Genomic DNA, 25,366 nt, shown 5'->3' with positions numbered 1-25,366 from the left:
GGTTATAAAGCTCCATATGGCTCTTTAAAGACATTTTATTGTAGAAGTTGATCCCTGTGTTCCTTCTTCATCTCTATCGGTATAACTACCCCAGATTGCTTCTTTGCTTGGTCTTCTCTCTGTGTATAGTAAAGAGGGGCTAAACCTTGTAGGTAAAATCGTTCTGTGTGCTAAACTGGGACAGACGGGGCATAAGCAGGGTGAGGCGGCCTCCTCGCACGAAGTAGAAGGGGCTGAGTCGTGAATGGGGTTTGTGTGGTGTTCTTCCACCAGTTGCTGAGTATTGGGAACTCTGTTTTTTCTCATTTCATGTTTTAATCAAGATATCCAGCACCCCATCATCTTCAAGTTTGCAGTCACTGAGCTGAGAAGTGCAAGCTTGGGTCTCTGCGTGGCTGATTCAGTGTTCTTAGACGGAAGCTGAGAAGTGCAAGCTTGGGTTTCTGCATGGCTGATTCAGTGTTCTTAGACGGAAGCTGAGAAGTGCAAGCTTGGGTCTCTGCATGGCTGATTCAGTGTTCTTAGACGGAAGCTGAGAAGTGCAAGCTTGGGTCTCTGCGTGGCTGATTCAGTGTTCTTAGAGGGAAGCTGAGAAGTACAAGCTTGGGTTTCTGCATGGCTGATTCAGTGTTCTTAGATGGAAGCTGAGAAGTACAAGCTTGGGTTTCTGCATGGCTGATTCAGTGTTCTTAGACGGAAGCTGAGAAGTGCAAGCTTGGGTCTCTGCATGGCTGATTCAGTGTTCTTAGACGGAAGCTGAGAAGTGCAAGCTTGGGTCTCTGCATGGCTGATTCAGTGTTCTTAGACGGAAGCTGAGAAGTGCAAGCTTGGGTCTCTGCGTGGCTGATTCAGTGTTCTTAGACGGAAGCTGAGAAGTGCAAGCTTGGGTCTCTGCGTGGCTGATTCAGTGTTCTTAGAGGGAAGCTCTCAGGGACTTACTTTGAGAGAAGAACTTTCTCTCAAGATGTCGGGGATCTTCTAAGCTCTGTCCTTCCGGTCGGCTTTGGATGGCCTGTGGGTGCCCTTCTGAAGGGGGCGAGGCTCTCTCCCGGTTCCCCTCCTCTGTTTTCATCTTGCTCTTCTGCTGGGCTGGACCTCTAGCACAGAGGGGTCTGACTCTTCAGTCCACATACAGCTGGAATGATAGCGTGATGGACACTATTGAAAAAGACGTACCAACAGACGCAGCGCAAGAGAGTGTGATGAAAACAGTCCTGACCAGCAGGACCATCTGTTTTGCGATGGCAGTTTCCTGAAGAAATCAAATCGCATTTGACTCCTCGGTGTTCAATGCCCATCTTTTAACCCAAAGCCCTAATAACCTCCATCGTTGAGGTTGTCGGTCTTTCAATTTACCTATACCTTTCCTCCTGTCACCACTCTTCACAGAGACAGATCCTCAATTAGAGGAAGGTTCTAGGACACATGCCAAGGATCAATGGATGTTATTAGCCAAAGCACAGGGTTTTTAATCTTCACTAAAGGTCCTGAAACCATGGCCTAGAGCTAGCTGAATTCTTAAGGAGTCACAAGAAGACCTGAAGAGACAGGATTGGGATTTCCTGCACCCGGGTTTGACTACATTAAGGAGAAAGAAATCCACCTGATCGCCTTCTCCCCCAGCAAGAGCGTTGTTTTATATAAGCCAAGTTCCAGGCTCCTGAGATACCCCGGCTTCTGAGTAGTCATCAGGTTCTCATCTTCCCTCTTCATTTCTTTTGACTTCTCACTGACGTTTTGGCACCTCTGGGCTCTGCTTTGTTTTAAGGTGATGTCCTGTTTTGAATGTGGTGACATTCTTTCTTCTCTGATTTCGGGCCATTGGTTCATGGAGGAACAAACTCATGGAGTGATGACATTGGCTCCAAGAAGCCCCGCCTCCCCCTCAGGTGTGCGTGGGCCTCCTGCTGTCCCCTGTGGCCCTTTAACTTGGCCACCCCATCACAAGATGAAGAACTGGAATAGTAGCCTCTTTAAAATGCAGATTGTGTCAGAGTCACAAGGGATCTGAGTAGTCACCTAAGCACTGTGGTGAATTTCTCAGCTGTTTGAAGACAGAACTAACCCCCTCCCAGGTAAAATAATCTCAGATGGGCCACCCTGTGGGTCACATGACGTGGTTGGGAGCATTTGATATTCTTCTTACTTCCCTGGCAACGTGCACAGACACGTGGGCCGAACCAGTGAAGGGCTCCATGGGCATGTGGTCTCCAAAACGCAGCCTCTTAAAATAATTTTAAATGGTGGCAGCCCTTTATAGCACAAGATACAAATGCTTTATGAAGAGAAAAACGTTCACTTGTTACAAAGAAAGAGGTGTCTCTTGAGAAATTCCTCAGTAATACCTCCCCCCCACACTAGCAGAGGTTGGATTGCTGTCGACATACCTGACCTGAGGCCTGGGGCTGGTGGTGTGGGGCAGCACAAGGAACCCTCAGAGCCAGTTTGCCAGAACCTACACCCCTATTGCTTAATTTTTTCCTTTGTTTCCATGGCTGTAAAATGGAATGCTGTGACGTGTCTGTCCTCCTGGTGTGCTACTGCTCAATACTTCTAAGGATGGAAAGATAGAAGGTGTGTGGGGAAGAGCAATGGTGACCACCAGGAAAGAGACAGAATTGCAGCTTACTGGTGGACAGTGATTTCCCCACCAGCTCAGGGGGTGTTAACAGGCGTCTCCTGAGAATGGCTGAGAAGTGTTGACAAACCTCCCCACATTTACGCCAGGCAAAGACAGGGAACCAGGGAGCAGAGAGACAGCAGGCTTCCTTGTGACATCCTGGCAGCATTCCATATGCACAGATTCCTGATTATGCCCCGTGCACACCTTTAAGGCCTGGGCTTCCCTGTGGGGTAACCCGACTGTGTTATCACCTTCAGCCCTTCGACACACACCCGGCGGGAGGCCAAGTTCCCACTCCTGTTTCCTGGAAGATGTGAGGATAGGTAAACGGAGCAATGAGATAAAAGAAGATATCAAGGCAGTATGATGTTATCAAACAAATCCAACATTTTGAAAATATGATTTTTTTGTCATAGGCTCCTTAAGCCTTCTAGAAAACAAAATGCTTTGATAGTCTTGTTGGAAAGAAAATCTTAATCTAATATCACTTCCTCTGTGCCCCGGGTTTCACATAAAATCATATGAATGCACCATTTTGAAAGAAAAATACTTTAGGACATCAATATATTTTTAAGTATATGTCATTATTAAAATACCAGGGTCGATTGTGTTAACCCCAGAGTACAGTAATGTAGAATAAGACTAGGAATCAGATTAATGTTAATAATTTTGTTTTCCATCAGAAAAGAAATCCCATATTTTATTGGGAATTAAAGCTCTTATTTGTTTCTTAAACATTTTTCTTTGAAAACAACAATAAATCAGCGAATATATTCTATCCAATTATCTGTCACCAGAAAGGACTGAAATTCCATGTTGTTGGAAGCTGTGTGGCACTCAGAATGAATGACCCCAAGGTTTTCTCCAAGTCGCGTGACAGGGCAAATCTCCAGCTGTAACACATCGGTCTAGAGCACTGGACAAAAGATAGGCAGAGAGGCCACACTTCTCTAGACAGCCGTCTCTTGCTTTGCTTTGCACTGTCTTTGCTTTTAGAATGTGAAGGAACTTCTTAATAGACAAGCAGCATTTGTCCATTCAGCCACATGGGCTCTGAGCGTGATGACCCTGATTTCAGTCTGACTAGGGAGCTTGTTATGTGAGATGCAAACCTCTGGGCTCAGGATGGAGCCCAGAGCTTGAGGCTGATGCTCACGCAGAGTGGCCATATCCCTCCTAATGCCCCCACAGCAGGACTGCAGCAGGGCATCCCGTCAGCTTGACAGGAGCACATTCTTCCCAGTCCAGCCAAGAGAACGGAGAGGAAATAGGTGATCAGAGGGATTCCAAGGGGGAACAGGGACAGGCAGTTCTTCCATCCCAGCACCGGGCTCTACACTGAGGATAGTTATGAGTACTCCATTCATACTCCATGCTGGCAGCCAGGGGACAGGTGACAGCTTCATTCAGCTCCTTTGTTTATATCTAGTTCTTATTTTGGAGTTATTTTTATTTTTTTGAGAAAGAAAAATGGAACCCTGATGGATAACCAGTAAGCCATTTCACTACTTCGGCTGCACCTAGTCAGGAAGGAGCTGGTGTCTTCTAGGTCTGAGCACTGAAAGCTTGGGTGCATCACTCTTCAAGCAAGTCCAGCAATGACAAGGCCAGAAGACTCTCCAGCAAGCCAGATAGTCATTTTGCAGAAACTGTATCCAGCACTCAATGTTGTTCCATGGACATTGTACCCCAATGAACCTCTGTTCAACTGGCAGAGGACCCCTTGAGTAGGAAGCCAGGACTTCTCACCTGCTCTAGGAGTGGCATTCACTGAAGCAGCGTATCAGTGCATGGCAGTAAGGAGAGAGCCCCCTGTGGTTTGGAAACATGTGGAAGACACACCAAAGGCTGTTGCATTGCTTCAAAGCCCTGAGCTGCTGCGCACATGCCTCCCACAAAGAGCACATGTGTCACATGCTCATCACATGACAAGCCACAGGTGGCACTCAGGCATACAGATCACACATGTGATCCCACACAAACCCCACAGAGATGGTTGCAGATATACCACATGTGTGCATGCACCACACACAGCACCAGGGCAAGGCCCAAAGGTACTATTTCATCATCCATCCTAAGGAAGGGGAGGTCAATGGGGATGCATAAAAGGACATTTGGGGGTGAGGTGTGAGGACGTGAGATGTAGGAGCTCCTCAGTCCCAAGTATCCGTGAGATGCAGGAGTTACCTAGGACGGCACCCAGGGGCCTTTCTAGTCTGCCTGGTTCTTGGCCCACCTGTGTAGGGTGTCTGCATTTCATAAGAGAGGCTCATCTGCCTTTCCATTTATAGCTCTGACAACTTTGTCTCCTCCACTCTCAAAATGCGTTCCCCAGGGATTCAGGAGCTCATAATCAATATCCCCCTTCTGCTGTCCAGAACCTAGGATGAGGTAGGTGAAGGCACTGGGCAGATGAAGAAAACTGTGCCCTCACTACAGTTAGCAGATGATGAGGTCTTGCTAACATGCCCCTGAGTTAGCCCATCCCCCACTTCCCTGGCCCCAAATGAAGGCCTTCCCCAGGACAGGGTGAGGGGCCCTCGGCTGAGGACATAGCTCCTAAAGCTGACCACCCTCTTCAGGGAGGAGGGCCCTGAGAGGGGCAAGAAGGACTGCATCCTACTTCCTGGTCATCCCATCGGATGGGCTCCTCCTGCTCCCGCTGGGAAGGAGAGCCCACTCTACAGAATGAGGACAGCCAAGCTCTCAGGAAGTCCCTGCATGGGGACCCGGAAGGCTAAGGCGAAGGGCTGCCCCGCCTGCCCTTGTCCACTGTGTCGGGTGACCGAGGTGGGACTTCATCTGTGCTGGGGAGACTCTTGCCAGTAGAGGACCTTTGGAAGCAGAGCTCCTGCCTGGTTATTCTAGCCCCTGTCTTGGGTCAGAATTAGACTGTGTAGACGTGGGGCAGTTTTGTCCAGGTTGTTTTCCATGGGAAAACCCGAGGGCCAGCCTGACTCGGGAGAGCTTGACCTGTGCAACCATGTGCGACACAAGAAGAGCACACACTGAGGATGCCATTGTCACCCCCTGCCGTGGTGACATAAGGAATAGTTCCTGAGAGTGATTGTGTGATGTATATCAAGAACTTAAAATAAACGTGACTGACTCAGTGTGTGCTAAGGAATTGGGTCTACAGAAAGATGGAAGAGGAAGCCAGAGCTGTGTGCATTTGACAGGACGAGAGATACCGGCGGCAGATCTGTGCTGACCCACCGGCCTCTGTCACTGTGTGCTGATGAGGTCACAGCTGTCCCTCAGCATTGTTGGGCATGAGTTTGACATCTACGGCATGATGCACCGAATGTCAACTGAGCCATTGGAACTTAGCTAAATGATGCTAAAGTCGTAAAGCTGAACGTTATCTAAGGACTCAAAATCCTGTTTTCACAGAAATCACATAGTCTCAGAAAAGTTGTGATTAAGTTATTAAACTAGAAAAGCAAAACACCAAACCATATTTGGAACAAAATCTGGCCTTCTGAAACAGGATAGAGTCCTTGACCAAACCAAGCACAGCATTAATTTTGAGAATACCGAAGGACGTGAGGTAGACGGACACGGCTGCATGGACAGCAGAGTGTTTTCCTCGATAGGACAGCTGAGGTTCTCTTCACATTTGCTTTATGTTTTTCTGTTTTCCTCCCAAATCGTTGTGAACACAAATTGTTTTGTCATCAAAAGAGTAACAGGTTATATGTGTTGAGAGTCTCCCTTGTTCCTCCGCAAACAAAAGAGTATCAGTCCCTGCAGGCCTGTACGTGTCACCACGATGCCATGTGACAGCCTTGAACTCACCAGCACTTAGCAACAGGCGCAGGTTGGACAGCATGGCTCTGGGACAGACCAGCATGTCCATCTCCTGCTGAGGCCCAAGAGGGTGGCCTGCACACACAGGCCTCCTTCAGGCCTCAAGGCAGGGCCTGCAAGGCTGTCTGTCCGTCAGCGGGCAGGATCCCTGACTGTGATGCAGGAAGTGACAGAGTCACCAGTGGGACAGGTGCTTTCTGTGGAGCAAGTAAGAATGTTGGCTTGGAAACTGGCCAGATGAACCCCATTAGTTGTTTGCTAAAGACCACAGTCAGCTGCATTTTGCTTTCTTTCTGTAAGGAGTTAGGGGCCTCGCCTATTGAGTGACTCTTTCCATCCTTGCAGATCCTGGCCAACGTGATCATCTTCATCTGTGGGAACCTGGCAGGCGCCTACCACAAGCACCTCATGGAACTAGCTCTGCAGCAGACGTACCAGGACACGTGTAACTGCATCAAGTCCCGCATCAAGCTGGAATTCGAGAAGCGCCAACAGGTAAGATGGCTTTTCATTCTCTGTCCACATTATTTTGGCATTATTGTAATGATGCTGTCACTGCCAATACTGAGTATGAAGCACACTCATTCACAAGTGTCACAAAGGGACCAGAGTAGCTGATTTCCCATGCACAGCCCTGGGCTTAGGGCCTAGGGAGCAGCCGCAGACCCAGTTACCCAGCATCACCCACCTGCACACACCTGTCAACTGCTGTCACCCACAGGTGCCTGGGGACGTTCAAATAGTAATAATCTTGCTAAGACCTCACTGCTGCTTCGAGTTTGCTGCAAGACCTGCCCCAACAGAAACAGGAGCCTCCTGGCTTCCACTGCACCCACACAGCAGGTGTCTGGCACCTGCTGCCCACACTGGATGGTGGACCTCCTGAGAGAGGAGACTGGCGTTGGGAGGACGCCTTGGTGAGGAGCTGGGGGCTGCAGCTGGGCAGCAGGACCGAGGCAATAGTCGGAGGAGATGTACGGAAATGTACGTCAGGGGATGTATTGACCACGATGAGACATTACAAAAGTGACCTCTGAAGACCACTGGGGGATGAGGGGGTGAGGGGTGGTGCAGCCAGGAACAGTGGGAATGGGAAGGGCAGGTCTGCATTGGGACAAGCGTGACGAGGACTCCTCACTGACAGCCCTGTGGACAGTCCTGGGTTTGGGGGGTTTGTGTATCACAGAAACCCACTCAGTAGAGGTGACGATCACAATGACTATGAGCTGTGTCCCTTTCCTCTGTGAGCACCCGTCACCTTACCTCTGCTGTTAGCGGTGTTTTGCATGTAGCAGGTGCATAATGAACTGCGTTGAATTGTATCAAGTGAATCCATTCGTACAACTTCATCAGAACGTATCAAGGTGGGAAGAACCAAAACCAAGCCCCTCTAATGATGGTACTGGACTTTTGTTTGTGCATGGACTGATGGATAGTAGGTGGACTCCTTTTCTGAAACAGGGATATCGATTCATTTGTTTAGCAAACATTTATCGGGCACAGAGTTGTGTCAGGTATGTCTAGGCATTGGGTCTGACTGGGGACGTGCTTTCTCACTGGTATCATTGGCAAATACCAGGCTTCAGTTTGATTACACCGTGTTTTGTCTGAAGACCCTCCTGCACAGCAAGGGCATCCAGTACCTGAAGCTTAATTCTTTGTTCTTAATGTATGTTACATTGTGGCTGCAACATTAAGAGCTATAGACAGTTGTTAACCTGGAACTCTTGTCAAATTTTTCTTTAGGCATTTACGTTCAATGAATGTTTCACTTCTGGGTTCTAGAAAATTCCGCAGTGTCAACAAGTAGCACTTGGTGTTTGTAGTCGGTGCCACTGTACCACATGCCCTAAAGTCCAAGTGCTGCAGAAGAGATGGTTGTCATGCCCAAACAATAGAGAGGCATCGGCTTTCTCCTGAAAGGCGTATTTTAACTTTCATTTCCATCACCTCCAGAATCTGCTTCAGAGAACTGAAATTCCACATAGACAGATTATATAACCTCATGGTATCAGCGGTTTTGACAAAAGCAATGACTCAGGCTACTGACCTCACTAACTCATTTTATTTCTCTGAAGACATCTGGAGCAGCCAAAGCATGTGGCACCCTTCTCCTAGCGAGCAGAGGAGCCCAAGGGGTCAGACAGGCCACACTTCGACTTCAGTAGTTCCAGGACTGTGGTGGCTCAGGTGCATGGGTCTTTAGAGGATGTTCATGAGATACTAGAAGGGTGTACATTCACAAGCTTTAAAAAGAAGCTGATTCTATTTAAATAAGGAAGAGAAGCCTTCAATAAAATTAGAATCTATGTGAAATATGTTTAATAAAACAATTTGACAACTAAAGCATGCTTGGTTTCAAAAGTTGGGAGTTCGCTTCCAGAGACTAATGCCTAGAATGGAGTGCTAGTGAGGTCAGTAGCCTGAAGTCAAGTCCTTTTCTTGTTAAAAGTTCATAAATATGTTCCTAGAATGAGAATAAATATGTGTGCTTTTTTTTCAGAACAACATGAAACTAAATAGGAATAAGATATCATCTTGGTTGAAAAATATCAATAAGATAAAATTTGATAGATTTAAGGAAACAAGAACTGACCATTGGCAAGCTCTGTGGCCTTCAGAGAGGGGAATAGTCCCTGAGGTCTTGGGTTCCATGAGATGTTTCCCTGGGATCCCACATGCCACTCCCTGCCCATCTCCCTTGCTGCATCCACAGTAAGTATGGCAGACAGTAACATCCTTTTAGGTCCTTCATCCAGGAGGGCACATGCTGCGCAGCCAGAAAATGATGCGTTTCGGTCATTGGATAAATCAATGCCACCCAATTTAGTGTTCTGTATTGGCAGCTTCTCAGCATGGAGTTCAGCTCAGAATGAATTGACGCTCCCAAGAGGTTGAGAGGCTGTCATCTTGAATAGCTCCCTGCCTTCTTCCAAAGCTCCGCTTTCTGTTACCCTTGGAGAGAAATGTAAAGGGGAGGTGAGCTGGCAATCTACTCCTCTTCCACCCTAGAGGAGACTACGAACAGCTAATACTCTTGGAAATTGTCTAGGGATTTTGAACACTTTCCAAAGTTTATACTGTCTTTTCTTCAAATTTCATTTTTTTTCCTGGAAAATAATTTCTAAACATTACAATCATTCTAAACATTGAATAAAGTGGCTGTCTATTTGTTCTGTAAGATTTGCGGGGAGAAGATGAGGAATGTCAGTAGAGGGTTCCTCAGAGTTGCATTCCTGCCCTAAACAGTGTCATGACTTTGACTACGTAGGAAAACCCAGGCGTTGCGGTAGGATTGCAACCACCCCACCGTGGGGCTGAAGGTGCTCACCTCTGTGAGTTGTGATGTTTATCTGGCGTTTCTCATTCTACGGGCAAAACGAGAGCCCCTTCCTGAGTGCTGTGTGTGACAGATGGCTCTGTCAGGCCTGGGACAGCAGTGAGCGTCTCTCTCTGGAGTGTGCAGTAGACTCTGAGGAATTGATGAGAGCTGGATTCAGAGCAAAATGAGAACCTTGTTTCTTACCCATCCAGGCAGTCAAAATTGATATTGCCCATGAAGAAGTAACTGGTTTGCTCTTTTAATAGAGAGAGAATAAAACACCTTCAATTTGTATGTCATCTTTTAAAGAAATTAGAAGAATGTCCTACATGGTATCCCTTAGCATGGAACCATCCTGTGGATTGAACAGGAGAGCATGGACATTCCAGTGAAAGCCCGGGAGAGTGAGGCACAGAGGCTTTGTGAACACCTGGGTCCTGCACCCAGCATGAAGTTCAGTGAGCCTGTCGCTTCCTTTCCACTCTTGGATGCAAAATTGTTTTCCTCTCTGCAAACTTACTTCAAAACAAGCAGGTGGTCCTGGTGTGACCATGGTTGGGCATGATGAATGCATCGTCTTTATCCTAATGTGAGAGCAGGTGATATTATAAACGCGTTACACAACTCATTTGCATGATAGGTATTTTTCCAGTTGCCTTAGAGTTTATTTAAACTAAGAGGAAAAGGTCATGATGTTTTTATGCAATACATATTTGGTTCTTTAAATAACAATTGCAACAAAAAGCAAAAAGATTTCAGGAAAGCTGAGCTAGTGATCCATACAAAACATGAACATTTTGAATTGAACATAATTAAATATCTTACTTTTTGAAATACTGTGATAGCCTATACATAGAGGAACGCCTTAAGTGGTCATAGGAATGCAGATTAAAAAGGAAAACAAATCATACTGGAACTATTCAATTTCTTTAAAATTACTAAGCAAGAAAAGCAGCACTGAATTTCCTCACTGATATTACACAATTTCTATACAGTACCTTGACTTAAATCCAAGAGCAAAAGTTAAGACTCTCCTCTGTTTTTGGTAAACAAGTGCACGATAAACTTAGGTGACTACCCCACACACCCCAGTTTTATCTGGAAGTGGCCTTTGTAATATTTTCTTTAAATAAGGACAGATTCGGCACTTTAGTACTTGATATCACCTGTGTTAAGATTTCTCCAGTTTATTTTATGCATCAATTTGTGCAACAACCTCATTCATGTTGGTCTCCAATATCATCTCCTCATCACCATTTCCAAAAGAATATTGTGAACCTTGTCTACAAGGAAAATTACATCTGGTTCACAGACATTTTCAAGGGTTTGTCTAATGTTTCCACTAATACTTTCATTGGATCTAAAAACCAAGATCACTTTCTGAAGAAGCCACATGGCATTGTGCAATGTCAACAAACCAGTGTGTTGTCAAATCCTCCAGTTAATTGGACTTAACTCCATAGGTCACAGTAAATCTTACAGCTTAAGACTGATTATGAAAATTTTCCTTTTGGAAAATTACATCGTCAACATTTCCACCTCCCTTAGATGCCCAATGGAAAATTTGTCCTCATGATATTCTGGTGTAGATCTTCACTATAGGGCTGGTAGAACTGGGGGAACATAGGATCACCTGGATGGGTGGGTTCTGGGGGCCAGGGCTGGGCAGGCACGACAGCCTGCACTCAGGATCACCCCCTTCCAGTTCTGCACTGGTCAAGCTCTGTACCAGGGAGCTACATCCCAGCTCCTTGTTTTCTTGCTTCTGAGGTCTTAGTGCATGGGCAGCTGGCTCTATTCCTCAGGGCTCAAAGTGAGGCTGAACATCATGGCAGAGAGAAATAGCCCACAGGAAGATCAGGAAGCCCACATAAAACACTCTTGGACTTATTCTAGATTTGTGCTACTAAACTTTGGCCCTTTTGCACAAGGAGAAAAAATGAGCAGAAGAAACTAAAATTCAGCCAGTTCTCATATTGCCGTTTCAATCCATCAGAAAGAAGTTCAAGAATAGCTTTAACAGTGTGCACCACGTTGCATCACATAGATCCCTTAAATTCTCACAAAGCTCAGATGTTATGCCTCATTGAGAAATCCCAGGGCAAAATGTTTCAATATGCTACAATTTATGGGTTCTTTTAAATGAGGAATGAAAATCAATTCCAGGAGAAATATGTCAGTAATCCTCCTGTCAAGTCTGCAAACTTTTCTAGTAAGTCCTTAGTAAGTCCTTTAGTTAGAAAGATCACTGCATCTTTTGAAAGTTTGCGTGCAGGCTCTGTTTGGATCTGGACTCTGCCTCCTTTGAGGAGAAATCAACACTTAGAGGTCTAAGACCAAGGGATTGAAGAGGAGGGAGTCTGTCTAAAATCACTGTCATGTCTTGATGCCTAGTGAAGGACTTAAGTGTTAGAAATGTTAGGAGTTCACACAAGTGTCAAAAAAAAAAAACAAACAGCAACTGTTTATTTTTTGTAGAAAGATATTTTATTCTAAAGGATGAAAATAAAATAAAGTTACAGCAGTTAATCAAGCACAGATTCTTTTAATGATTAAATGTTCACTAAAGACTATTTACACCATCACAGTGGAAAAATCAAATGGTGAAATATACCCTCCAGAAGTTTCCTCTACATAAGAAAGTTGAGCAACACCCCCACTAACGGCCCTGCTGAGGAAGCCATCTACTGACCTGCCTGGCTGGAGTCACCTGACATGGCTTCAGATCATAGCAAGCTAATCCAAATCAGTGACCCCACAGAGATCCAGAAGCCCAGAAATCACCCCCTGAAAAGGGCACTGGTTTGGATGGTGCTGGGGCCCCTGCCAGTCTCCAGGATGCAATGGAGACTGCATTTCACATTCTAATGAGGCTCGTTGGTGCTGCTGTGAATGCCAAGGACAAGCTCGTGAAAGGACTCAAAGTTCTGCATCAACTGATGCAAGTAAAGTAAGTCCAGCACAAAAGAACTAGAAAACTAGCCGTTCTGATTTCACTGTCTCTTCTTCTGATAGTCACCACTTTCAGGAGAAAAGGTGTCTCTGCTCCAAAATCAAAGTGTCAAGTATTCCATAATCGCCATATTTTTCTCCCTGCAAATGTAAATCACCGATATGCTATTCTATTTTTATATGGGGACAAAAAAAAAAGGGTATTTTGGATTTGATATCATGGAGTTGACTTCAAAATGTCAAAGTCATGCATCCTCATGTTTGATACTATAGTGCCCGGGCACAGGTGTCCCCCACTGCCTGTATCATCAGCCGTGCGCTGACAGAATCAAAGCACCCCCCACATCTTCACCAAATTCAAAATTAGGATTCATGACTGCAGTTTTGTTAACTGTGGATGTGTCTTCAAAAGCTGTTATTCTTAGGGTTTTGCTCTCACAGTTACCTGAATGTTCTTGGGATCTTGGGAAATTTACTCTAGGAGTTTTCTAGATAAGACATTTAGTATATGTACATACCATAGAATATTGAATAAGGGCGTGCTCATGGATATGAAATTCCTCCTAAAGCCTCATGTTTGCATAAACATGAAACTATGCAGAACTATATAATATGCTCAGAATGAAATGCAAAGAGCACAGGAAATAATTATGTGCATCTCAACCTAGGCCTACACTCTTCAAATTAAGTAGTGTTTTCACGTAGATTCTTCCATTCGTTGCAATATTGTGTAGGACACAAAAGAACCTGGTTCTCCTGTTAGAATTCCAAACTCAGTTTTCTTTGACATATGTGGAGGATTGCCCCAGCTGCAGGAAACACTAGTACCCAAGACTGTAGGTCCCTATCTTCTTTGTACTTAAATTCTAATGGCAAGAGATGGACTGAAGTTGACCAAGCCGACAGTTCCCATGGGAAGACACAGTGGGACGAGGCATGGTGGGGAAGGCTGAGGCTGTGTTGGGAGGCCAGTCATGTGCCTCTCCAGATGCGGTATTTGAGTTGAAATGTGTATTGCAGAAGGTCACAGCCTGATGAGGCCCCAAGGTGAAATGCCTGATTAAAGGGAAATCGAACTAGCCGGTCTTGAGGCAGGAGCCACCCTGGCCAGGGGAGCAGCTGATGGGTGAAGCAAGACAGGAGACAGATAGCCTGCTCCAAGGAACACCCAAGGCTGGGGTCTGCTGGGTGCTGGTGGGAATCCTAAAGGGCTTCAAGAAGGGCAGGGATTTGAACTGATCAACGTTCTTGAAGGATCCTCTTGGCTGTCACTGGAGGTCAGGTTGAGGGGGGAAGAAGTGTTGGTAGGACCCATTGGAAGCCATGTGACCTAGTCCATTTTCTGTGGCTATAACTGAGTGGCACAGCCTGGATAATTTATAATTAGCCGAAGTTCATTTAGCCAAGGTTCTGGAGGCTAGGAACACAGTGTGGACATCTGGTGGGGGCCTTCCTGCTGCATCATAACGTGGCAGAGGACGTCAAAAATGAAAGGGATCAGGTGCCAGCTCTGGTTTCTTTCCCTTCTTAGGAAGTCACAAGCCCCATCATGGGGTTCCAACCCTCATGACTTCACTTAGCCATAATTATCCCCTGAAGTTCCTGCCTCCAAATTCCATTAGCCTATGGACTTAGGGATTTAGTGTCCAACCTATGAACTTGGGTCACATTCATACCACGGCAGCATAGATAAGAGAGTGGCAGGGTGGAAACAGGCAAATCCAGGAGGCATTTGAAATCGAACCCATAGGAGTTGTTTTGGGGTTCGATGCAGGTTTTCCTAGGATTTGAGTTGAACATCTGGATGGCAGCTGATGTGCCACATCTAAGGTTCTAGTCCTTAGTCGTAACACTCTGGAAGATGGGGAGTGGAGGAGAAACAAGAGCTGCCAAAGGGAACAGTCCCAGGGGATATGCCCAGCTGGCAGTGGTGAATAACATCTGGAGCTCGAGATGAAAACCTGGAATTCATCAGCGTCTAGTCGCTGTTTAAAGCCACAGGTTCAAATGAGATCCCCCAGGGAAAAGCTATGATTTAAAAAGGATCAGGGGATCCAGGATCAAACCCAAAGCAAATCAGTGTTCAAGCAGCAATAGAGGAGGGAGAATGGGCAAGAATCACTGAGAAGGGTCAACTGATCACACAGGAGTTGGGGTTTTGTTGTTTGGTTTTGCTTTTTTCTCATTTAGTCTTGGGATCTGTCTTAGTCAGCTTTCTTGCTGTTGTGACTAAAAGATAAGAACAGTTAGAGGAGGGAAAGTTTACGTGGGGGCTCATGGTTTCAGAAATCTCAGTCCATAGACAGCCAGCTCCATTCCTTGGGACTTGAAGTGAGGCAGAACCTCATGTGGAAGGGTATGGTGGAAGAGAAGCTCAGAGTGCTGACCAGAAAGCAAAAGATAATACCCCCTGTCTGCTTGACAGACAGAATACACAGCCCAGGGCCACCTCCTCCGCCACACCCTGCCTGCCCTCAGCTAATCCCTATCAGGGATTAACTCACTGACTGGGTTGAGGCTCTCACAGCCCAATCATCTCTCCTCTGAAGCTTCTTGCCTCATTCATGCCTGAGCTTTTGGGGGACCCCTAGCTAAACTACAGCAGCTCTCTCTTGTATGTAGGAGAGGCTGTAACTGTATCCCTGCCTGGCACAGCTCCTGGGACTTGACTGTGGGGTCCACAATGAGCCTTTCATGGGACACTTCTGCATCCTGGCAGGGGTCCAGCCTGTGGCCAGGTGTCCTCTCACAGAGAACTTGTTTCTACTGGAAAATGCCCTGTGGCTCTCATCTGTCCTGTGTCCGGTTTACGCCTATGAAAATAGCCACCGTCTAGAAGATCTCTGACGGGAGAGATGATGCAGAGGAGGCAGCTCAGTGGAGCACGTGAAATAACATATGTGGCTTAATAACGTGCAGAGCCCAGAGGGGAGAGGGCAGCAGGGTAGCACGTTTCCCAGGCCAAGAGGAAATGGTGGGCTATCCAGAACACATGTCCAGACACACACACACACACACACACACACACACACACACACACACACACGGTCCTGTGACAGGAAGCCACTGCTGGGTCCAGAGCATTATCAGAAGGTATTCTGAGTGGAGCTATAATCGGTGCCCTTGGAGCAGCAGGCTTGAGCTCCATGTGCTCACACTGTGACTCAGGGGGGTCACAGTGACAGGTGTGGGGGTCCGTGGGGTGCATCAGAGGAGTTGCATTTACATGTCCCAGTGTGAGGTGGGAACAGTGGTCACCAGGGGGTATGGAAGGCAGATGTCTGTATTAACCACCTTGAGGAAGTGGGAGGCTGAGGAGATGGGAAGGCTGTCAAGAGTGAATGAGCTCTGCTTCCAACATGAGAAATGGCGGCTTATATTTAATACGAATGCCAAGGAAACCCAGAACGGCAGGGACAGGAGGCTGTGCGTCAGCAGAAGCCGAGGTTTACAGGGTCAGGGCCAACTTAGTCGCCTGCTGGAAGAGTCACGGTGGGAAGAATGTAGAGTTGGGACTACCATCTTAACAAAATGGCAGTCACCAGTGGCCTAGCCAATACCGCTTTGGAGTCAAAGAGGTGTCAGAGTGAGTGAGGTCAGTGAGGAAGAGAAAGGGAGAGGAGAGGGTGGCCACCAGCGAGGATGGACATTTCACTCCTCCTCTCCTCCTCCCCCACTGAGTCTGCCTTCTTCCTTTCATTTTCTGGACTAAAGAGTTTCACTGTACTTTGTGATCCACGGGGAGATGAGTGCTGTGCTCAGGGAAGGCGCATCTGGCAGCCACACACAGCAGGAGCCAGAAATGCGATCCTAGTTGGCTTGCTGAAGGTGTTTTGTTTTTGTTTTTTGTACCCAAGAGGAAAATCAAAATGTTACCTATTTTAAAAAAAAAAAAAAAAAAAAAGTTTTAAGAAGTTATTTTCTTGCTGGACTGTGGAACACACCTGTAATACCCCAGACTCAGGAGACTGAAGCTGGAGAATCAAAGTCCCAAACCAACCTCCGAAACTTAACAAGACCCTCAGAAACTTAGCAAATCCCTCTTTCAAAATAAAAAATAAAAAGGACTCTGGAGATGGACCTCAGTGGTAAGGCCACCCCAGATTGACTCCTCAGTGCCAGAGCAATGAAATACAATGATTCACTGGTGCATTAGTGTTACACGTCAAAGTGGAATTCATGGTGATGTGTTTATACAGGAGAGTGACATGTTTGGGTCAGTTTCATTCCTCTGATCCTCCCCTTTCCTATCCCTCCTCCCCACACCCTCCACCCCTTCTACCCCTGTTCTCCCCACTGTCTTCATGAGACCCTCCTTTCTTTTTCCCCCTGATTCATCTCTAGCTTCGGCAAATATGTAACTTATTTTACTACAGTATCTCCAGCAATAGATTTAAACCAACTGTTCATGGTTTCTACGGTATCATATCATTTTCCTCATATGTCTTTCTTTTATTCTGAACCATTGATTCTAAGGAAGGGGTGGGCCGAGAGGCGCTCAGAGAGGATCTGAGTGCCTGCACTACTGAATAGTCACGGCATGATCCATTCTATATACAAACTAACACTGATAATAAGAGCGATAATATAACTATATTGATGATAGCTGTTAGGAAAGGTTTTAACCCAGACAGAAACAATGAAAATGTGTCATTTAATAGGGAAGGAACCACATGGAACCCACTTGGGGAACAAATGCTGGCAAGATGGTAGGTAACATGAAGAGAATCATAAGAGAAAACCTGGAGCCTGGACAAGGGTTAACTACATTTTAGATCACAATGAAGTTAGATCGTGAATCAAGTGTCTAAAGAAAGCCATTCACCCTCCTCTTCAAAACACAGCGCTTGGCCCCGAGGGCACCCCAGCAGGCTGCTTCGCTATCTGGTCTGTCTCAAGGTCGGGAGTTTCACCAAGAGAACAATCTGAATCCTAAGAATAAAGAGTGAGTTCAGGACTTTCTGCTGAAGATAAAAATCAACAGCCAGTGGATCTATTAGAGCTGAAAATCAGAATCCGAAACCCAAGTGCGTGTCCTGGGGTTGCAGGTCCTGAGGCCCCTCTGCTCCCCAGCCTGCGGTCTCGGCCACAGTCCACTGGGAAGACCCTGAGGACCATGTCTGGCCTCGCCTCGGAATTTTGACATCTGCTTTTTTCTCTTTCATGGCCCTGTTTTCGGCACCTTTCTTGTGTGACTGATTACTTAAGAAATTAATACGTAATTTTGAAGAAACTAGTCTGGAATAAAATCACAAATGTCTTACCGCTGACTACAGAATGAATCCAGGCATCTCAGGCCCAGTAGGCCATGCAGGGGCCTCTGTGCTGAGGAAATGACCCTCCTAGGGGGAGGCTTGCTTAGGTGTGTGGACTGTTCCTCTGGGAACTTAGAGGAGAAAGTGCATTCCAACAAAACCCAACACACCTGCAGCAGGCACGTCCCAGGTGTGAAGCGGCCTTGAAGCCAGAGCCCAGACTCCTTCCACAGCTCTGCCTGTCCACAGGCCACCAGAGGCAGGAAGGTGCCTGTGAGTCACATCAGCCAGGGTTCTCAGGGGATCCAGAGCATCGTCCTTCCAGCACCTCTGCCTGGGTCCCACTCCTGCCATTCTGAAAACAGACTGTGAGCCCTTTGGTGGCAAGAGCTATTATTCCCTGTTTGCAGTCTTAGTTGTTATCAAGAATCTTAAAACCATGTCTTCCATCATTTTGTACTCCCATGGTCTCAGCAATGCCTGGATTCCCAAGCAGCCTGACACTCTCTTGGGAAGCCATTCCTGCAAGTCTTCTTCCATGTCTGGATTCCATGCAGACAGGTGAGACCTGGGAGCACCCGACCTCACGACTGTCTGAACAGTCCATCAGACTCTTTGGGATGAGGCCCCCTTCCACCTCCTCTCACAAAACCTCTCCTGGTCATGGTAAAACTTAACACTAAACAAACGTAAAGATTTATGATTCTTGATTCTCCCAGACCGTCTCCCTCTCCCTAATGATTCCCAGTGTGGTTTTCCTATTGTGTTTCTGTGAACTCCAGCTATTTTATCCTCCTTGTTAGAGAAGCGATCCGTCTCCTCCCTGTAGGAAGTGCCACAGACTTTGTGTGTTTGCTATGAACAATGCAATTTTTAGGTCAAAGATAAAACACAAGCTTGAAATCATCTCAGCCTGTTAACCTGAGCCACTTAAACCAGCCATTATGGAAACCACTGCTGGCAACGTGCACTTAAACCAGCCATTATGGAAACCCTTGGCTTATGAACACAGTGGTGCTAACAGTTTGCAGGGTGAACAATCTTTAAAACTGCACGAGGTTTTGACACGGATGGGCCTGATACTCGATCTTTCCTGGTGAGCTTTATTAACAAAGTGAGGGAGAAAAGGGTTTGGAGAAATATGTAGGAGTGGGTATCACAAACAGTGGGTCAGTCCACCAAGAAAAATGTCAGCAAAGGATTCTGAACACTAAAAAGATAGGTCAGGAGAACCCCGAACCTGAGCTCCTTACACTATCTAGTGAGCAGGCTCCTGAGTTACGCTTGGCATTTTGAATGCTTTGTTGAAAAACAAAGGAAAAACCTTTTATTAAAGAGCAATGTACTCTGTCAGTTGATATAAATGAATGTAAAATGTGACAAACTCCACATGAGACAGAATTGATGAATCTCTCAAAGTTACTGATGAATAATGAAAAAAATTTTAAACTTGTCTTTAAGTAAAGTTTGCCTTTATATGTCTTCATGAAAAATGTTCCTTTCATTTCCCACATAAATTAGCATTTACAGCCGCTGTCTTCTGCCTTTTGTGACATTTCCATTTCATTTTATTTTATTTGTTTGAGAAAAGAAAAAAATAAGAACGAATCCTAGAGCAGGCCAAATCAAGGATATGGTTATGCAGAAAAAAGAAACGCTCCCCTCTTATGGCACGTTGTGGGGGTTTCCTCTCAAAATGATGAGTTTCATCATTTTGTTTTTTTCAGAATCTTTCTGCACCCATGGAATTGAGAGTGCTGGGCTACATTGATCTTCCAAATCTAAAGAAATCATAGTGCAATATTTCAGGTGGGAATGGGTTTGAGAAACTTACTTTTCTGATGCAGCAAAGAAAGTTGCGCTTTCAGCTTCTCCTCCTTGGGGCCCTCTTGGGGAGGGAGATGAGGGCTTAAAAGACTGGACCCTCCATGTCTGGCTCCGTTGTCAGCTCAGATGCAAGCTGGATTCCCAAACAGCCCAACACTCTCCTGGGAATATATTCCTAAAAGTCTTCTCTACCTCTCACGCTGGAGAGCCTAGGGCAGAGACCCAGTTCTGGTGGCCTGGTATCTCATCCCTCTCCTAGAGAAATTCTCTGGCTCTAGGGAGGCCAGGAACCTGCACACCCCTCTGTGGCCCCTGCCCGTTTGGGAGACCAGGCGAGGGGCCCAGCCACTGGCCAGGGTGAAGATAAAACGGGTTTGTGTTCCACGACAACCACTGCCTATTACACCTGCCCCAAGATTCTCAAGTCTGTGTGGACCTTCATCTAAACCTTTGCTTCATTTGTGCTAAAACTGAAATTGTGCAAAACACAGATGAAAACCGCACAGTACCCAGCACCCCACATTTCAGGATTGACAGACGATCCCAGCCAAGACAGGAACATGCTCCTGCTTCCGGGGTGCGTGATCTTCCTCTGCTGCATTCCTTTTCATTATGGAAGATTTCTAACATTTTAGGCAAATTGAACTCTCTCTTCTGCTCGAGGGTGCTTCTCTGCCTCCTTGCCCAGTCATCTCACCGTTGTAATTGCTGATTTTCTCAGTGTTCCCTCCATCTTGCAAGATTTCCACCACCCTTCCTCTTTTTGCTTTTTGTTAAATTAGAACTTTCTTCGACATGTTTGTTTTTCTATATAGAACATGCTTTTTTCAGGTTTCCAAATATACAGTATTTCTTCAGGTTTCCAAATATACAGTATTTCCTCGACATGTTTGTTTTTCTATATAGAACGTGAGACTGCTTCCAAACCCAAAATACTGTATTTCTGTATATAAATGTACCACGACATCAAGTAACGAGCTTTTAGGTTTTTCTTGCAGTTCCCACGCAGTTTTAACAATTTTGTTCTGAAATTTGAACAGGTGCTTGTGCTCCTGAGATGAGCTCGTTTCCCTTGTAACGATTTTTTCCTGATTATACACAGTGTGCAGAGACGTGATCAGGATGGACGTTTATCCTGGATCCAGATACTCAGTAAAGTCTCTCTTCATGCTGATAGTGCCTTCGACCTGAACCCAGATGGAGGTGGTCTTCAACTTGTGCCGGGTTAGGTCCTAATGAACCCATCATAAGCTGAGAATATCGTGGGTGGAAACACGTTGTCCAGCCTCACTAGCCCATGTGTGTGCTCAGGGCACTACACCAGCCTGCGCTGGGCAAAATCATCTAACACAAAGCCCTTTTCATAACAGCACATTCAAGCTCACAAAATTTACCAAATACTATACTAAAAGTGAACCTCAGGCTGGTTGTGTGGGAATGCTTCCCACACCAGAAAGTCAAAAGACCCAAAGTCGAACCACGGTAAGTGGGACCCACATTAGTCTCCTGCAAACTGCATTCTTTGTTGCTCTGTTCCAAGACTTGGGGTCCGTGCGGAGTGCCATCAGCCTGCCGGGCAGCTTCGCCCTTCTTCCTGTGCCTACGGCAAAGGAGCAGTATTGAAAGAAAGAATTAGATACCCAACACTTTTTAAAAAATGTGCTGGATGAATTATTATCTAGTTTCCTTGGACATGTCTCTTCTAAATCATGAAGTTTTGCTTCCAAATCTGAATTTACTTTACCCTGGAGAGATAAAGGGGAGCATCGGCCTTCATTGTCAGAGTTATTTTTACCTCCTGGGTTCTGATATTTAATACTGTCTCCTGATCTTCTGATGGAATTCTATTTCCTTTTCCTTTAAAATATGATTTGCGTAGTCTCTCTATAATTCCTGACATTAGGATGTTTGGAACAGCCTGCCCCACGTTATAACATGGTAATGGTGGTTTATCTGAACGGCCCGGGGTCTTCCCTGCTGATAGACGTCACGGTGTGCTTCATGTTAAAATCAGCAAGTGAACTAACAAGGAGTGAGCTGTTCTGAGCTCCCCTGGGTACCCCTTCCTCCTCTCCTCTTTCCCTCACTGCTCCACTTCCTGGAAGACCGGCGGCCACTCTGCTTCCTCCCCGACACCCAGCCCCTCCCGGCCTTCACATGCCACCTGAAGGGACTGCTGGGCGAGGTGCTGCTGACACCCAGGGTGCTGCCGTCCCTCCTGTACTGGCAGCCTTGCTTTTGCTCTTCTCTACTTAGGGGGAGTGTCCTGGTTCCAAGTGTCCAAACCCAGCCCTCTTCCCCTCGTGCACTCTCCGTCCCTCCGTCCCTCTGCTTCCCTCCCTGCCTCTGCCTTGCTCCCACCCCAACCCTGAATCGCCCTTCTCTGCCTCGGCTGTGTCCCCTTTGTCCCCCATTCAAATAATTGCCCCGTTGTGTCCCCCTTCACATGAAAGCTCCTGTGGCCATTTGCACAGCTACCTGCCTGGTCCAGTTCTCATGACCCTGACTCATCAAAGCCAAGCCACACAGTGTCATCACACTAATCCTCCCAAGGCACAGTTAATACCAGGGCAGGGCTGAGCCTGTGAACCAGTTAATAATGCAGTGTCCTTAACAGATGTCCTTTGAATTATTACGAGAGGCAAGATTACGAAATTGTTTTGAGTATGACACTGGTTCTGTACTGTTTGGCTTTTAATCCTTTGGCACCCCTTAATACCTGTGTGACCTTAGGAAAGTTACTTAACCTTTCTGCTCCCTGTTTTTTTCATCTATAAATGAGAGGTCATGACACTATCTACTTCAGTTGAGTTTTAGGTATTCTATTTTATTACCATCACTTAAGGGGCCATCTTCTCATTAAAGGTAAATACACACTTGAATTCCACATGACTGAAAGAAAGTCCCTAGAAAGAATCCAGGGTTTTCTATCAGGTAGGCCCTTGTGATGTGTCAGTGGCTTCTCTGGGAAGCTCTCAAGAGTGACAGTCCATGCAGAGCCGACATTTGCATCTTCAAAGGCCTTTGGAAGAAAAGAGCTGACTCAAGCCTTGGAATTGAGGATGTGCTTCCTCTGCCGACAGACTCTGAAGGGGACATGCCAAAACCTGGTGAGAGCCAGGGACGCTGGGCCCTCATCACCAGCGAGACAGTGGCCAGGCTTGAACAAGAGCGTCCGGTGGCCAGGTGTCTCGTGAGGTCCCCTGTCCAGTGAGGGAGCAAATTCCTAATGAAATTCATTTCCTTCTCTGGGTAGAAGGTTCTAGTAGAGATGTTCCTTTGGGCTGAAGATGAATGACACTGCACAGCAGGGCTCCAGACACCACAGGAGACTCGATGCTCTGCTACCCACACTTCAGTGTGGAGAACACAGAGGAACCCAAAAGCTGAGAGGGTCAGAGACGCAGAGGAAACTAGGTTCACTGCAGTGAGCCAGGGTCAGATTAGCATTTCTCATAAACAGCACCAGATGCTGAAAACCAGTAGAGCAAAGACCTCAAAGACACTGAAGCAAAGTTCTTCGCCGGTCAGTTTCAATGCTCAGTGAAGCTGCCACCTGTGAGTCTGACGTGCAGACTTTTAGGTGCACCTGGTGGCCGAAAACACCACCTCCACACATGGGCTGGGATAAGGTCCAAGGATTTCCTCCAGCAAGACCAAACTTCATTCAGATAGAGAGAAAACGGGTTGGGAATAAGAGAAACTCCGTGAGCACAGAAATTAGGAAAACTTAAGAGATGAGACTACATCATCATCACTACCTAATATAAAAATGGCATTAAACAATAACAAAAGCCTGATAATTTTAAAATCCAATGATTTTCACCCAAGAAAACCAATATGTGTATATATGTGTGTATACATATGCATATATGTGTATATGTGTTTTTATATGTATATATGTATACACACACATATCCACAAATATATTTGTATATAATGTATCAATTGTTTTAAGTATTGCTTGATAAATGTGAGTGTATCCTGATACATAGTGCATCCCATTGCTTTAAGCATTATTTTTAAGCATTGTTGCTGTATGTATATGTCTTCTGATATATGCACACCTATATATGTATATATGTATATGTGTGTGTGTATATGGTTTATCCCATGGCTCTTAGTCATCGTAGCTGTTTTTAATTTCATAAAGCTTTAAAGGAGAGAATTAGATTTGCATATTCATCCAAGTGGATCTTGGGTTAATAAGTTTGAAAAACTCTCCTCTGGTGTAATTTAGAATTCCGTGCAAAGGCAGAAGACAAGCACTGTTTGTATATGGACAAGACATTCACTTCAATTATGCAGCTCAACTCTGAGTGCTTCACATTTTTCTTCTATCCGTGTGTGATCAAGTTTCATCCCAAGGACCAGGTCAATAGTGCTCCTCGCCTTTGCGCCCTGAAGGCCAGTGTCGAGCAATACCACAGCCTGGTGCCGTTGGTGTCCCCATTTCCTTCGCGTCTTTCATCCCAGAGACTCAGGTCGTCATTAATTCTGTATCACATTCCACAGAAGAATCTCGAGTACAGTGTTACCGCATCAGTGCGCAGAGCGAGAACTGCTGAGGTTTAAGCCAGCGCTGAGCAACACCATGTGGAGTTGTGCTAGACGTCGCCGGGAAGCACAACTCGAGGACATGGGGACACGTTCTACAGGGCAGCATTGCTCCTGGCATGGCTGTGTTCACCACCTGCAGCATGCCCGCCCCCGGCACTCAGCCCAGGCGTCTCCAGGAGCAGTCACTGCGGTCACTGCAGAGGGGCCTTCATCCCACCCAGAGCACCCCTGAAGGCCTGCTCAGGCATGGATGAAGGAGGTCCAGCTCGCCTGATAGGGTGACAGACTGATAAGAGGTTGGTCTGGGTCTCTCCATGCCTGGGTTTCCCATCTGTAAAGTGTGAACAGTGAAGGTGCCTGGTCGGCAGGATCATGAACGCTGTGCACATAGGAGATCAAGAGCAGCGCAGACCAGCGAGCCAGGGGGCCTGTAGCCCTGGGCCCCTGGGGACATCGGGGAGATACTCACCTAAAGGTTTCCTCTCGGTTTCCGCATCTTGCGAGTTGGTTGTCTTGCACAGAGATTCAGTATAAAGTCTTCAAAACATCCCTAAACATTTGGGAAGAGGTGGCTGCAACACAAACTTTGGGAATTTGCAGAGCTTGTCCCAGCTTGATGAGGCGAAGGAGGCACCGGGAGCGATGAACCAACCCATCAGCCGTCCCTGTGGACGGTGGCTCTCCCTGGCCTTCTCGTTCCTCTCCACCATCTTTGGGCAAAACTTTAGAAACGTAAACCTCCCTTGCTGTTGCAGGCTAGACTGTCCTAGACATGAGGTGACCTGATGTTCTCATTTTCTCTCTCCAAAGAAATGTTTCAGACTTGAAGTGTAACCGACCCTCCTCCTTCCTTCCTCTTTGCCTTGAGAGAGTCGGGGAGGAGCCTGATGCTGAGAGCAACTTAGATGCTCCCCGGGGCTCAGTTTCCTCCTGTGTAAAAGTGAGGGCTCTGGACCTATAATTTGAGGTTTCCTTTTGGCCTAATGGGCCATGATTTTCTAGTTTTCTAATATTATT

General features: G+C 46.4%; 1 protein-coding gene across 1 annotated transcript in view; it reads left to right on the top strand.

The window, feature by feature from the left end:
* Adcy2 (adenylate cyclase 2) overlaps positions 1-25,366 on the top strand; it is a 380,087-nt gene that overhangs the window by 198,422 nt on the left and 156,299 nt on the right. The window contains exon 4 of the mRNA XM_076857485.1: positions 6,779-6,928. Coding sequence (XP_076713600.1) covers positions 6,779-6,928 — 150 coding nt within the window. The remainder of the gene's footprint in view (positions 1-6,778; positions 6,929-25,366) is intronic.

The sequence above is a fragment of the Callospermophilus lateralis genome, chromosome 5 (genome assembly GCF_048772815.1).
Source record: "Callospermophilus lateralis isolate mCalLat2 chromosome 5, mCalLat2.hap1, whole genome shotgun sequence".
In the NCBI taxonomy this organism is placed as follows: Eukaryota; Metazoa; Chordata; class Mammalia; order Rodentia; family Sciuridae; genus Callospermophilus; species Callospermophilus lateralis.
This window is presented reverse-complemented; position numbering and strand designations above follow the sequence as displayed.